The sequence below is a fragment of the Sceloporus undulatus genome, chromosome 5 (assembly GCF_019175285.1).
Source record: "Sceloporus undulatus isolate JIND9_A2432 ecotype Alabama chromosome 5, SceUnd_v1.1, whole genome shotgun sequence".
NCBI lineage: Eukaryota > Metazoa > Chordata > Lepidosauria > Squamata > Phrynosomatidae > Sceloporus > Sceloporus undulatus.
In genome coordinates, this window is record NC_056526.1 from 138,784,782 (window position 1) to 138,799,244 (window position 14,463).

The 14,463-nt window shown below is 38.8% G+C and overlaps 1 protein-coding gene across 1 annotated transcript in view; it reads right to left on the reverse strand.

The window, feature by feature from the left end:
- CPE (carboxypeptidase E) overlaps positions 1–14,463 on the reverse strand; it is a 125,104-nt gene that overhangs the window by 10,042 nt on the left and 100,599 nt on the right. Inside the window, exons 2-5 of the mRNA XM_042466895.1 lie at positions 11,592–11,788; positions 9,285–9,452; positions 3,894–4,011; positions 1,349–1,531 (exon numbers count right to left, since the gene is read on the reverse strand). Of these exons, the coding sequence (XP_042322829.1) occupies positions 1,349–1,531; positions 3,894–4,011; positions 9,285–9,452; positions 11,592–11,788 (666 nt within the window). The remainder of the gene's footprint in view (positions 1–1,348; positions 1,532–3,893; positions 4,012–9,284; positions 9,453–11,591; positions 11,789–14,463) is intronic.

The window sequence follows — 14,463 nt, forward strand, 5'->3', positions numbered from 1 at the left end:
TAGGCTTGGATTAGAGTATCTCACATAGTACGCAGTGGAGTCACTATGGTTGGTGTCACTCGTCACAGACCTCCTCCCATACCACACCATACAAAATCCCTAGTAATGTTTTGTACTAATGTTACTCATAAATCACAATTCTTGTATATCACTGAATGTAATGGTTGTGACATGAAACGACTAGCAACATTAAAAGTATACCTTTAAATTACAATATCATACACACAGCCCAAATGTCTACATGTCAGTTCTACATGTTTCATAGTTTTGTGAAATTGATAAAATGTGATATTTTAAAAGAAAATGTTAAAAGAATGTTAATTTTCATAATTAAAGGAACAAGCAGTGGCTAGGAAATTTGTTTCCTGACAAGAACAGACTTTTTGAGGGAGTTGGGAAGTAATGGGCAGGAGGAAAGTTAATAGGCACCTCACTCAGCAAGCATATGGTTGCTGACTGTCTTGCAACTCTCCTTGGTGTCAGCAGTCTGATCCCACACTGGAGGCTTCGAACTAAGACCTACATGCTACTGACTAAGGCCCTCTCTGCATGGGCCAAAAGGCCTGTTTCTTGCTAGTTCTGGCATTGTCCTGTTTTGGACGATGCATGGCCCAAACCCTGTTTCTGGTGTGAGAAATCCAGATGGCAACCAGCACATACCACATCAAAGCCAGGCTATACTCCTTTAGCACTCATTTTAAGCAAGTTATCTGTTACTCCAGATCATCTGGGAAGATCTGGAGCCCTCCATACCCATGCCACTATAGGCGTCTGCATGGTTACTCCATTGAGCTTCCCAGAGCATCCAGTGCCACATTGGGTCACTCACTCTAAATTCAGAATGTGGTGCTTAGCCATGTGATCATCATTGAGTGCCTTGTTCTGACCTCAGAAGCAAGTGACCTGTGACAGCAGCAAATATGCCAGGTGGCTCAGAAGGCCACCTGTGCAGACAACCACTGCAGCACAGGAATGAAGGACCAGGTAATGTGGGCAGGTTGGGGCAGATGAGGGGCCAGGATACTCTGGGCCATCCATGCCCTGGCTCATGCAGACAGCCTGGTATACTTTTGCCAGTCAATGCTTATTGGGAATGTTTGCCCTGCCTAATTTATTCTACCACAGTAGACCAGGAAACTGCTTTATCAGAGGCCACTAAAGAGAAATATGTAATCCTTTTTCATGAATGAATTAAAGACACCCACCTTATGTAAGTGCTATGTCACCTTTATGTTCAAGATAATACTTATCACATTATGGACACTATAAAAATGAGGAGGTGGAGCCACCAGTTAGTATTCTCTACAATAAATTAATCTCTAAAAAGTTATAGTTCTTTGACACAAACCTCCTGGAACACTATACCAAGCACCACCGTTGGTTGTTCCATCTATGAAGCTGCTGTCATCATCGTTCTTGCGACATGGTGGCCTGTTTGGATTAGACATGGCTGGATTAAGAGTTGAATAGCTTCGAGCTAAACTCTGGAAAACAGCATCATCTGGGCAAGAGCTATATTCATGAGCACTACCTAAGGAGACAAAATAAAAGACATGTGGACAAACAGCAAGAACAATGTAGAAAACATAAATTCATTTTGATGGGGTTTTGCCAAAAAAAAAGTGCAAAAATTACCAAGAAATTATGTCGAAATAGTTCCATGTGAAGTAGACCATACACATTAATTTGGGCCAGAGGTGAGCAACTGTGTCACATTACATACTTTAAGTCTATTATTCTCATCAGTTCTAGCCAGGATAATCAGTGTGAGGAACTATGCCAGCTGTCATCCAAAAACATTGGGAAGACCACAGTTGTATATCCCTAGTATAATATTTTGTTCATCATATAAATAGAAGATACAGGCTTGGAAACATCTATTGACATACATGAAATAATATACCTTAAGTGACAGCACATCTGATGTTGACCCAGAAAAAATTAGATTGCAGTTATTTCCTCAATTTAAAATATATATATATATATAAGTACACTGGGCCCATTCTATCAGTGGGCTAGCCACTTGCAGATTGGAGCTCCTGCGGATCACTCTGTCCCATATTAGTCAATGACAGTGCATATACATAGCTGCGTCAATGAGGGCACATGCATATTGCCACCCACTGACTAATATGGGCTTGAGCTTCCACATTTTTTCCCATCCATGGGGTGGGAGTGAGGGCCAGAACTAAATTCCCACAGATGGTTAGGGTGCACTGTATTCTTCACTGAGACATGAAGATATAGGATTTTAAATTGTAATAGGACCTATTATGGATGTTACTTAAAGATACAGAACAAAATTTACAAGACTAAAAGAGTGTGCCTATGCATTGCACACATGCCATTTACCCATTGATCACTAAATACAATTTTGTACATTTTCTTTTGGAGACATGTATGTACATGAAACAAAAATGTATGAACTTAAAAATGTGAGTGGTGTGTGTGTGTGTGTGTGTGTGTGTGTACAGATAGATGTCAGAAAGCCACCACTGTTACCCACAGAATCAGGGTCAAACCAGACATGAATAGAACTGCATTTGCTGCCCATTTGCAGAATTTAGAGATATGTGCCTCAGCAATCATTCTAATGCAGTAAGACAGTGTTTGCCTTTTGGGACCAATCACAAAACAAAGCTAATTCATTTGCAAGATATGGAAGTGATGAAAGCATGTGCCATGACAACCACGTATTTTTCACCACTTGAAGAAGCACTTTTAAATGCAATAGCAAACATATAGACTAGCCTGCAGAACCAAATCTGGAATTGCTAAACGTGAAAGTACACTTGCAGAAAATTTAAAGAACAGTTAGATGAAGGCCCTGTTTAGATATAAATAATGTGTTATTACCTGCCTGAATCTCAAGGTCATGTTTTCCACCCTCCTCTCTCTTGATCTATCATCCATTTCATTTTTGATTCACTACAGTTCAGTATTATGATTGAACCCTGAAGGATGGTTACAGTAATTTTAACTTGTGAATTAAAATAAAAGAGCTTAGTTTAAAGTTGATTTGCTTCAGAAATCATGATTAAGATTAACCACAACGAGTAAAAACAGAAGTGAAACTTTTCTTTTCCTTGTGGCTGTTGGTTAGAGGAATGGGGGCACACCAAGGAACAGCCATTTTATGCACACTTTATGTCTTATGTCCAAATGAGCGAGTAGGAATGGAAAAATATTCGCTTTTATTTGTTTCCCAGTTGAACAGTGGATTTACTGACTGCATGGAAAGGGCATCAAGAATAATAATAGAGACTTTTGCACAGTTTGCCCAATATTTGAATATCCCAACATGTTTTGGAGAAGTTTTCTGCACAGAAAGACACAAGGAGAGGGGTTTGTGGGGTAAAAAAACCAAACATATTTCTGCACAGAAAATGTATTTGTTGTACAAAAATAACCCCTCATGTCCCTTTCTGCATAGAAAAATTCTCAAGATCACTTCAGGATACTTGAATACAAAGAGAGAACTGAAAATACATATTCTTATTCTTCTGCAGGAAAGAGAAAACTACAGTAATTATTGTTCTTGCTGATATAATTTGTACAGATCGCCTATCTGAGAATTTATATCCCTATGTATTCTACTCCAAACATGCTCACTGGCTTCAGAAGTTCATTCTAGCAGTGTCCATCCACTTAGCAACTGTTGCCCATGCACAGGGCTGAGTGAGGCTCCATTAATTTTACTCCTAGCTGAATTCCTCTCCCAACACACTTGCCTAAAGGTGCAGTAATTGCCATTTCTTGCAGCTACATGCATACAGGAATTCTGTTCTCAAGAATTCATACACCACTACCTAACAGATAGCCCTTTCTATACATTAAAATTATTTCAATGTTCACAAGACATTTATACCAACCAATTAATGTATTGTATTTACCAGAACGAGTCTCATCATATGGGTAATTTGCCACAAGATCTCCACCATGAAGATTGGCTGACAATACGAAAGGGATATCCATAATCCAATGAATCACACCTTTTGTTTCGGGTGCAAGCTATAAAAGAAAATACAATATATATTTTAAAAATGAACAGAAATAGGAGTCAGGAGATGAAGAACAAAGAAGATAACTGCAAGGGACTACAGAACAAATCAGGAATTAAGGCTAACTAGCAAAAATAGAAATAGACTGAGCTTTTTATTAAATCATTGATTTACATGTTGTTAATTTGTTAGATATAATAACGTTACTAATTCTGAGGTTTAAAATTTGTTTTAATGAACCAGAGACTAGAAAAATAAGTCGATAATTCATTAAAACAAATGAATTTTTCTAAATGTGACCATGTAAGAACCACCCATCCTAATGAAATAAGATAGGTGGCTCTTACACTGTCACATTCAGGGAAGGCTTGCTTCCTCAGAAGAAGAACTAATGGAATTTGAAGAAATGCATTACATGGCCCTGTTGTGAGGCATACTAATATGTGTGATTTCTTTGGGGACACATCAAGGAGGAAGGAGGAAAGAGAGAGAACTTTCTGGAACACAGATCACAATAGAAGATCTAGATTTATAGAACAGAACAGCAGCTAGGTTCTGGAAAGAAGAAAATGGAAAAAAGTAGGCTTGGAACAGAATAAAGTAGAAGGTGGAAGTACAGTGCACCTGTACAAGCGGAAGCTACTTGGGGAGGGAAACAATGGCCGTGCGCCTACGGCGCGCTTGTGGTACACTTGCACCACTCTGCCACATGCACGAGACCCATTATTTCCTATGGGGCTTGAGCATAGGCAGATTTCCCCTTACACAGGAGGAATCTGGAACAGATGCCCCGCATGAGGAGAGGGTCCACTGTACTTTGTTTGCTTAGTAGGAGACCAAGATCCTCAAATATCCAGCATCTTTTCAGAACTAGATATTATTGTGTAACATAAAATTATTAGATAATATTATATGGGTCCTCTCAGAATGTCATTTGCTTTTTAGGCCTTGAAGACAGATGCCTCTCCATGAGCCTGTGTGGAATGAAAGTGGAGTCTTGGGGGTTGGGTGCATTTTGTGACTTTTTACAGTAATCTCTCCAACATTATTTATTATATTCTGAAATGGTTTCTACTGGGCTATTGCATATTATGGTTATTGCATATATTGTACAATTCTGTACAATATAATTTGCATTGGTCCCTTTGTAATCCTGCTCAAATAGCACTTGGATAATTATGCAAAATGTTTTCCTCAAATGCACCCCCTACTTAATTCTCTCCTGACTTCTCCCTCTCTTTCCGCTTCCTTCCAATTCTGCTTTTTACTTCTCCTCCTTTTAATGGTAAAGGTTTTTCCTTAAGATGAATGTGTAGCTGTAAACAATTGTAGGTGCCAATACCCATCTCCATTACTAAGCTAAGGTTACTAGGCCAGTGTTGTCCAAAAATGGCTCCATCATCATATGGCCTGCATGACTGTACAGAATGCTGTTACTTTCCCACCGAAGTGGTTCCTATTTATCTATTTGCATCTGCATGCTTTCAAACTGCTAGGTTGACATAAGCTGGGACTAGTGACAGGAGTGCACCCAAACATGCAGCATTTGGGTCTCAAACTGCCAACCTTCTGACCTTACATTAATCAGAAATGGCTTCTTAACCACTAAGTCACCGCATCCCTCTCTTCTTTTTACCCATCCTTAATTATACAATTGAGGTAACATGGGTGCGGAGAAGAGTGAGCTTGTTAGATATCTGATCATTAAAAGTGAAAATGCTGCATTTTGAATTTGAGATCCCTGGATCCTGCATGCAAACAATGGCTTCACCACTGAACTTTCATGACCATGCCTCTTGATTAGAGGTGAGAAGAAAAAAAATTGCATTTACACAGAGGCATTCAAATGATTACTGATTAAGAATCTCCAGCTTTATACTTGGCATTGGATCAGTGTCCTCTTATGGTAATAATTCAGTCCTTATTATCCTTTAACAAACATGGTATTTGAAGGGTGGTGGTGAACAAAAAAAAAGAGGCAGCTCTGTGATAAACTGTATTGAAAAAGCTCAAAGATGATATCCTATGCTTTGGGAGAGTCGTTCCCAAACTGACAGGTCTCAGGTACGTTTGATTTTCACCATTCCCAACCAACAATCGTATCATGCAAATACATGGGAGAAAAAAATCCAGGTTGAAGGAAAGCAATTTTAAAAGGAAAAAAGGAACCAGCAGCAAAATATACTCAGCTAAGATTAAAAGTGACAGTCTCCATGCCATTTTCTCTAAATCCCATAGTTTGGCCCAACATCAGTGTTTTATTCAATATGTTAATTAACCATAACTTATCTAAATAAACTATTTGAATGATTAGTGATTATGACCATGAAATAATTTTCTAATTAATAATATTTAACTATCAAATTAATTTCCAAACCTAGCATTCCAAGATCTGAAATACAATGGACCTCAGGAAGACCTGGTATGCCAAACACCCACTGACATAGCATTCTCCTGTTTTATGCATTCCTGTGTCAGAGGACCAATGGCCTGCCTGGATGAAGTCAAGTGAATATGTACTGGCAGCTTGCCACAGAGCAGCAGACAACTGTTTCTGACACTTCTCTGGGAAACTGTAGTGATATGGACATTGCAATGTGGTCAAAAGTTCCTTACAATGAAAAAAAAATAGCTGGGAGAGCAATACTTAACTTTATTACTTAAAATTGTTCATCTATACTTCCCTTCTCATCACACCACTTTTTCCTTTTGTTACTGCCATACATTAGAATTAATGTAGTTTGACACCACTTTAACTGTCAAAGCTCAATCCTATGGAAACCTGTGCTTTGTAGTTTGCTGTGGCACCAGAGCTGTCTGATATAGAAGGCTAAATAGCTCACAAAACGACAAATCCCATAATTCCATAACATTGCACCATGGTAGTTAAAACAGTGTGAAACGGCATTAATTCTCCTGTGTAGATGCAGCCTTAGTCAGGACAGACTAAGGACCTCGCCTGGGGTAAAGCTGCTGAAGGAAGGGGATTATGGGAAGAAGCAATGAATAGGTTAAGCACCCACTACTTACTTGCTTCTTCACTCATCTAAATTGCACCCTTCTCTTGCCCGGTAATGAAATAATGAACTAGATGTTTAGATCAGTGGTTTCAGACTTTAGTCTTCCAGATATCTGCGACTTCAACTCCCAGACTTCCTGACCACTGATCATGCTAGCAGGCACTTCTGCGAGCTGATTTCCAAAACATCTGGAGAACCAAAGCTTGAGAATCATTAGATTTTCATTGAAGACCTCCATTTCCAGATCCAAATCATAGGAACATAGGTAGCTGTTCCTTATAGAGAAGCAAACTGTTGATCCATCCAATTCAGTAGTATTAAAAGGAACTAGCTCTTTGGAGTTTCAAGTAGGAGCCTTTTCCAGGGACCCTACAAGCAATGTGTTCATTCTGTTACTGAGCTACAGCCCTTCAGAACATCTGGCTTGACCATTACAAGTAATCTCATCTGTTTTCCTCATGAAGCTGCCAGGGAGGATTCATACAGTTATTTTCTCTCACTTGAGAATAATTTTTCCCCACACAAAAAATGAGGATAACAGAATCAAAAGCCATTGTGCTCTACCTCCCCCTCCTCAATGCAACATTCATGGTGGATTAAAACTAACAACATTTAAGTGGGATAAAGAATCCTATACTACTACTTCTTTTTTTCCAGGTTGTTTGAGTTCACAATTTGCATCATTGATCCTATTTTGTACTTCATAGCAGAAGCAGTGAAAGCTGAAATACAAGCCAATCACTCTTCTGCTTGCTCTGCCTCTTAAGACCTTACTAACAGAATCATTTGTCCTTGAACAGGCTCTTTTGCTGAACAGATGCCATTCTCTAAGACAATATTTTTGTTGCCAGGAAACTGTTTTCTACATGTTCAGAAGGAAGTATCTTGCACCATGGTAACTATGGCTCTTCCTTCACAGACTGCAATCACTATGTGGCTCTGGAGATTTCATTGGCATCTTTGGATATTGCCTATAATGTCAATGAAAATAAGCAATATAACTGTCTTCCATGTGCATTGCTACCTGGTAAAATTTTGACCCACTTCCTAGTAACTGCTGATAACCTACAACAAGGTCTTCTTTGAAGCCGTGCCCAAACTAAAAGACATCTTCTCTTGGCAGGTTTTTTATCCCCTCCCCCCCCCCCCCCGGAGTTTTGCCAAATCACCTAGATCAGTACTTAAGCTAAATGATGTGGGGAATCAGCCATTTTTTTTAATGGAATGGTACCATATTTGTGCCCACCGGACACAACTGTTTCTTTCTTTCTTTCTTTCTTTCTTTCTTTCTTTCTTTCTTTCCTGAGCATTCTTCAGGGACTAGCACCAATCCATGGACCACCACTTTGAGTAGCATTGGTTTACACTTTTATTTTGTCTGGCCTTTCACTTTGATTTTAGGGTGTTCTAATGCCTCTGCATTTAATGTATATTCTGCTGTTCTGTGTGTTCTTGATTTTTTATCTTCTACTGTGTTTACTGATTTAATACTGTAAGCCCTTTGGAAAAGTGCCCTATATTATCAAGATGAGAGGGACTGCAGGGAAAAGAGGTATCTCATGACAGTATACAATTATAGGGAACATTTGGAAGGTATTGTCCCTATTTTATATGCTGGGGTCTTTGTGTATGATTTGGGGGCAAACATTGCCCCACATTTATGTCAATTAGAAAAAACAATTGGGGGGTAGGGCTTAAAGGGCAAAAAGAGGGGTCCAGGAGATGCAGCAGCCCACAGGCCACACTATGCCCACCCTCTACTATGCAAGGTAGCCAGAAGGTGTTGTTTTTTTTATCCCCAAAATTATTTCCATCTCTAGCATGCCCTCAGGTCCCATCATACATTTTGTTATTATGTCCTTTCATTGGCATTCCAGGAATTACACTGGCCACTGCAGCACAGTGATCAGGAACAAAAATGGTGGTGAGCTGGGTGGAAGAAATGTTAAAAGCATTCCTCTAATTTTAATGATAAAATCCTTGCACGGCTTTCTCCATGACAAGTCTGTTCTTTTAATGGCCATTGTTCTTTATGAAAAAAATGTAAAGCAACTCCCCCTGACTACCTCACAGATTAATAGTAATAAAGTGGTAAATACTAACCCACCAAACAATCTCATATTTCATCATATCCTCCGACCCACACAAGCAGCACAAATACAGATCCCAATGACACTTCCTAGAGGATAAGAATTTGAAAAAACAGGGGCTAAAGGGTTTGACAGGGCATTATGAAACAAAGATAGAGACAGATAGCTTTTACCTTTGGGTTCTGATCCACAGCTTTCTTCAGGTTTTTCAGTAAATGATTGTTCGGACCACCTTCTCTCTCATTCACATAAACTATCCTGTCTAGATCAGGGAAATTTCGGTTTAGGTCTATTCCCTGTGCATTACTTCGGCCAACAAACCAATCTTTGAGTTCACCTGGCTAAGAAGTAAAGGAAGGAATTATTAGGAAAAAACTATGAATGTTATCATTTAATAGCACAACACTAGTCATGATGACTCAGACAAATTGTTCATTCACTTTAGCACTATACTATCTGACAGTCATTTAAAAGATTCATAAAAAGTATAACATGCTCAAAACATCTCTCAGCTATCTTTTAATCATCAGCAAATGGTTCTCAGGGATATAGCTACTCTTACAGCTGATTAATACATACATATTGAACATCTAATGACAACATCTAATATTCAAAGTTACTTACACTGAAAGTAACTACACTGAAATTAGCAGGACTTGGGTCAGTTATTTGCCATTTATTTTGTCATTCCTTTGCCACTGATTTCAAAGGAGCTACTCTACTCTAAGCAGCACAGATTAAAAGAAGCCAAAACCAGAGCACATCCAATGGAATCAACAGAAAAAAAATGTGGACACAGATAATCAGAAACTGAAAGATAGTTGTTCTATTAGTTTTTTTTAAAAAACCCAACATGTTTTGGCCTGTGTATATTCCTGAAACCTTCTCTGAGGCTATTCAAAATCAAAGTTCACACATTTCTAGAACAGGAATTCTTAAACCATTTACTGGACAAGTGAAGAAGTGTAGTAAGTCTGTATCCAGTCCGATCTCCATGAACAGCAGTGTAATTGAATCAACCTTAGGCTACAGGCAACTCGGCCTGCAATAGCTAATTTGCACATAGAAAAAAATGAGTATGTGTGCAAATGAGTGCAAACGAGGGGGGATGTGCAAATATTAGAATATTTTGTCTCTCCTTTTCTCTCAAGTATCAAGAAATAATAATCTAGCATAAGACATACAAACGTATCCACTATTTTTTCTTCAAACTCAAAGCAGCAATACTAGACCTCACAATAAGAAATACAGAGCAGATAAGAAAACCTTGTCTTTGGGAGCAGTTCAAGTTTTAACGTACAAGGCATATATGGAAAAAGATAAGCGGAGCCACTAGATGGTGCTGCCACACTGACCATATCTAGTCAATCATTTCTTGACAGTAAAATGAAGACAGTGGGGTCAATTTGCTATATACGGACCCTAGTTACATGGAAAAGAAAGATTAAAAGCACTCCTGGAAGATACCCATCCAACTGATGTTTAAAGCAGCCCAAGGAAGGGGCATCCACCACCATCCAAGCTCTTGCAATCAAGAAATTCTTCCTAATGTTTAGATGAAATTTCTTTCCTGATTCGTGGGAAATTTTAAAACACTCCATGAAGGCCACTACATGTTGAATGCCAACACCCATATCCCAAAAAATGAGCATACTTCTAGCATGGACTTCAAAGGTGAAGTCCCATCAAATATGTTCAGGGTAAAGAACTTATGTCATTCATATATTGACTTCAACTCTCATTAGATGAGGAATTACAGGAAATGTAGTTCAACTTTTGGGAAGTCACAGCTTCTCCACATACACTATGACTTGTTAGTGCAGTCGACTGGCATTAACTATTTCAGTTGCAGGAGGGAAAAGACCATAGATGCAGCAGCTGTGAAGGAAATAAAAGCACTTGAAGAAATGTTTCTCAGAGCTGACAGATTTTGTCTGTCTTCCCTGGGCACTACTGGAAGACTCTGGAAAAAGTGCCATCCTGAGTGTAGCACATCAACTGGATTCCAGCTTATGTTTGTGCTGCGTGGCAGTCATTCAAGCACAACCTCTTTCTTTCAAACACTCTTCTGTCTGTCTAAAGGTCCATTTAAATAAAATGCCAACAGAAAAAGAGCAAATGGGGAGCTAAGTGGACCTCCCCAGTGGAATGGAGTTCTACAAGCAGGACATGGCCTTTTAAGTGGCTTCCTTGAGAGATCTGGTTGGCCCCCAGAATCTAGGCATGGTGCTGAATTCTGTTCCTAAATAGGTTCATTATCACGGATAGCATCTTTAGTGCTGGCAAAAACCTGGAAAAGATTAACTGATCCACTGACATGGAAGCCACCAGCAGCCACTACCTTCCATTTGATAGATGTTGTGTGGGATGTAAGAAATAAATTTACATATGTTTAACTGTACATATGTAGGTTCTGTAGTAAGGATAAGCACCAGGAACCACATGTTGAATTAATGCATTTATGTCAGTGGAGCACATACCTGTGATGCTGCCTTCTCAAACCCATCTGGATTCAGGGATGGCAATATGTGGATGCGTGTGCTGTGGATCAAGTTGATGATTGTTTCATTTCCCTTCTGGTATTCATTGCATAGGTACTGAGCCAAGAAGATGAGAAGCTCCCTTCCAACAGCTTCATTTCCATGCATGTTCCCAATATATTTGAATTCTGGCTCTCCTACAATACAGAGAAATATGGAATGTCAAATATATGGAGGTACACTGAATGAGTAAACATCAAAATCTTAAACAAAACAATGTGCATATCAGATCACAAAAATCATAAAATGCCTTGGAGCCTATGTTACTCATCTATTCCAAGGGAGACACGATTTCTGCATCTATAGCCCCGCTGCACCATATTCCTTCTTGAATCTGAAGCCTCTGCACTTCATCCCACATCATTCTCCAAGTTCCCTAAATCTACAGAAGCAGTCTGAGGGAGAGGCAAGAAATAGAGAAGGAAGGGGAATGTGGAAAAGCTGTTTTGGGAATGTAAACTCAGTTCTGTGACCATGGCTACATTAAGCAAAATGTGTACCCAGGTCCCACTGATGTAGGCTAAATTCCAATAAGAAAGACTGAAGCTCAAATGAAATGATACTGTATTTAAGTATAATTGTGTTACACGTTGTGATCCAGTCACATTTGTTTGTGAGAAATGTGATCCAGTCACATTTAAACACATAAAACCAAGTGGGTGGAAGTTGATTTCCTTGCCTCTTCCTCCCTGTAAGTAGTCTCTCCAACCACCTTTTGCTACACAGAGGATTTGGAGGACTCTGCTGAATGAAATGGGCACTAGTGCAAGGTGATCCCCACAAACCAGATGGAGACCCATTCTGTGAGCTAAAGCATCTTTCATGTACTTCCCAAACAGTGGTGTCACATACTCTAATATTTTCTGTACGTTAATAATATAATAATACACACATAATCTTCACATACAGTACATATATTGGGGTGAGGAAGATGTGACTTTCACAATTTGTGATGTAGGACTACATGCTACCTTTATTATTTATTTATTTTGTTTAGGTGCCAGCTTTCTCCCAGAATGGGACTCATGCTTGGCGTCACGTTTAACCAAGCACGACGCCAAGCATGAGTCCCATTCTGGGAGAAAGCTGGCACACAAACAAAATAAATAAATAAAGATAGCATGTAGTCCTCAAGGGTCTCCATCCCTCATATTAAAATAATAATTTAAAAAACCTGCATGCACTCTCTGGGGAAAATGGGGGTGGACAATTTTGCCATGTTTTGGGCACGTTGGAATGTCTGAGGCTGGAGAAAGGTCTTTATAACCCAAAGTGACAGCCAGTTCACTTTCTTCTCCTAGAACAGGCAAAAACAAGCCAAAAACATGGTGAAACTTTTCCTTGTCTTGGAATGGAGCATCCATTGAATTAGGATGTTTTGAGTTCTGGAGATCCAGGGTCCACATATGCCCCTCCTCCACAGTTGGTAATGGGAATGGACATGTATAACTCCTGGACCTCCAGTAGCTGTTTATGCCTGACATATATATATAAAAAAATACTAGTACTCATGGTGCTACATGAGTTTGCAAGCAGGATTGATAACATCTCACAAAGTCTCCTAAATGGCTACAGTTTCAACACTGATGTAAGAAATACCATTGTCAACATATATGAATATTTTTGGTAGATGGAAATAAAACTGCAGGAAATCCTCTGATTCCATTTCCCTACTTTTCTAAAATCCAAAACTGATTACAATATTTATGATAATAATTGCATCTATTCTAACAAACATGATCACCATTTTATTTATTTATTTGTAAAATAATTTTCCCATAATGTTAAGACCTAACAAAGTCCTCAAAGTGCAAGTAAAAACAAAACTAAAAAAACACTGTAAAAATATTAAAAGTTAAACCCCAAATCAAAATGTGTGGAGTTAAAACTTTCAGTCACATATCAGAAACCATTTAAAGCAAAGCAGAATTTTTTACTATCCACCAAAACACCATGAACATTAGGAAAATCATGCCTTCTCTGGGAGAGAATGTATGGTGCTGCCTATGGTATTCCCACCAAATAAACTTATTTTCTTGGTATGATATATAACAGGTTCTCTTAGATGGCATGATAGCTCCATAAGCTTTAGAAGTATGAAACTTTATGTATCTACTAAAAAATCTATACAAAGCATTTTCTGAAGCACTTATGTTCTATCATTTAATCCTTAATTTTTGTTCATTTCCTAATTGCATCCTGTTTCCTTCCTTCCTTCTGTGAAAAAGCCATGCAATTTCTACAGTTCAAAAAGCATCCAGCTCCTTGAGGGTAGTAAATTTCTAGATTGTAGTTACAACATATCAAACAAAAGCTGTAAAACATTTGGTTCTAATTCAATTTTTTAAAGGCTGCATTAAGCATATTAAAACTTCTATATGGAAAGAACAATATTATGCAATCTGCAGGTGAAATAGCATGTGTGACAATCAAATCTTCATGAAAAAGCTGGAGTAGCACAGTGGCTAAGATATGAACCCAGAGGTCCCTACTATGAATTTTCCCTCTGCTGGAAGAACTCAATAGATGATCTTAACCAAGTTGTTCCCTCAAAACCTCCCATTTATAATACAAGAGCTGTTGCAGAGATTAAAGCTAGACAATATCTCGGATGAGAAAAGTTATACATAACTAACGACTGTCCATACTAGCTAGGATACTCTGGGTGTTGCAGTCCAAATACTGTACTAGCTTTACTGAGCTACGTGACTGGCTAAAGTTAACATTTTAAAGGTGGCCCTGTAGCCTGCCAGATGTTGGACTCCAACGTCCACCATCTCTGACCCACTGGCTATGCTGACTTGTGCAGACA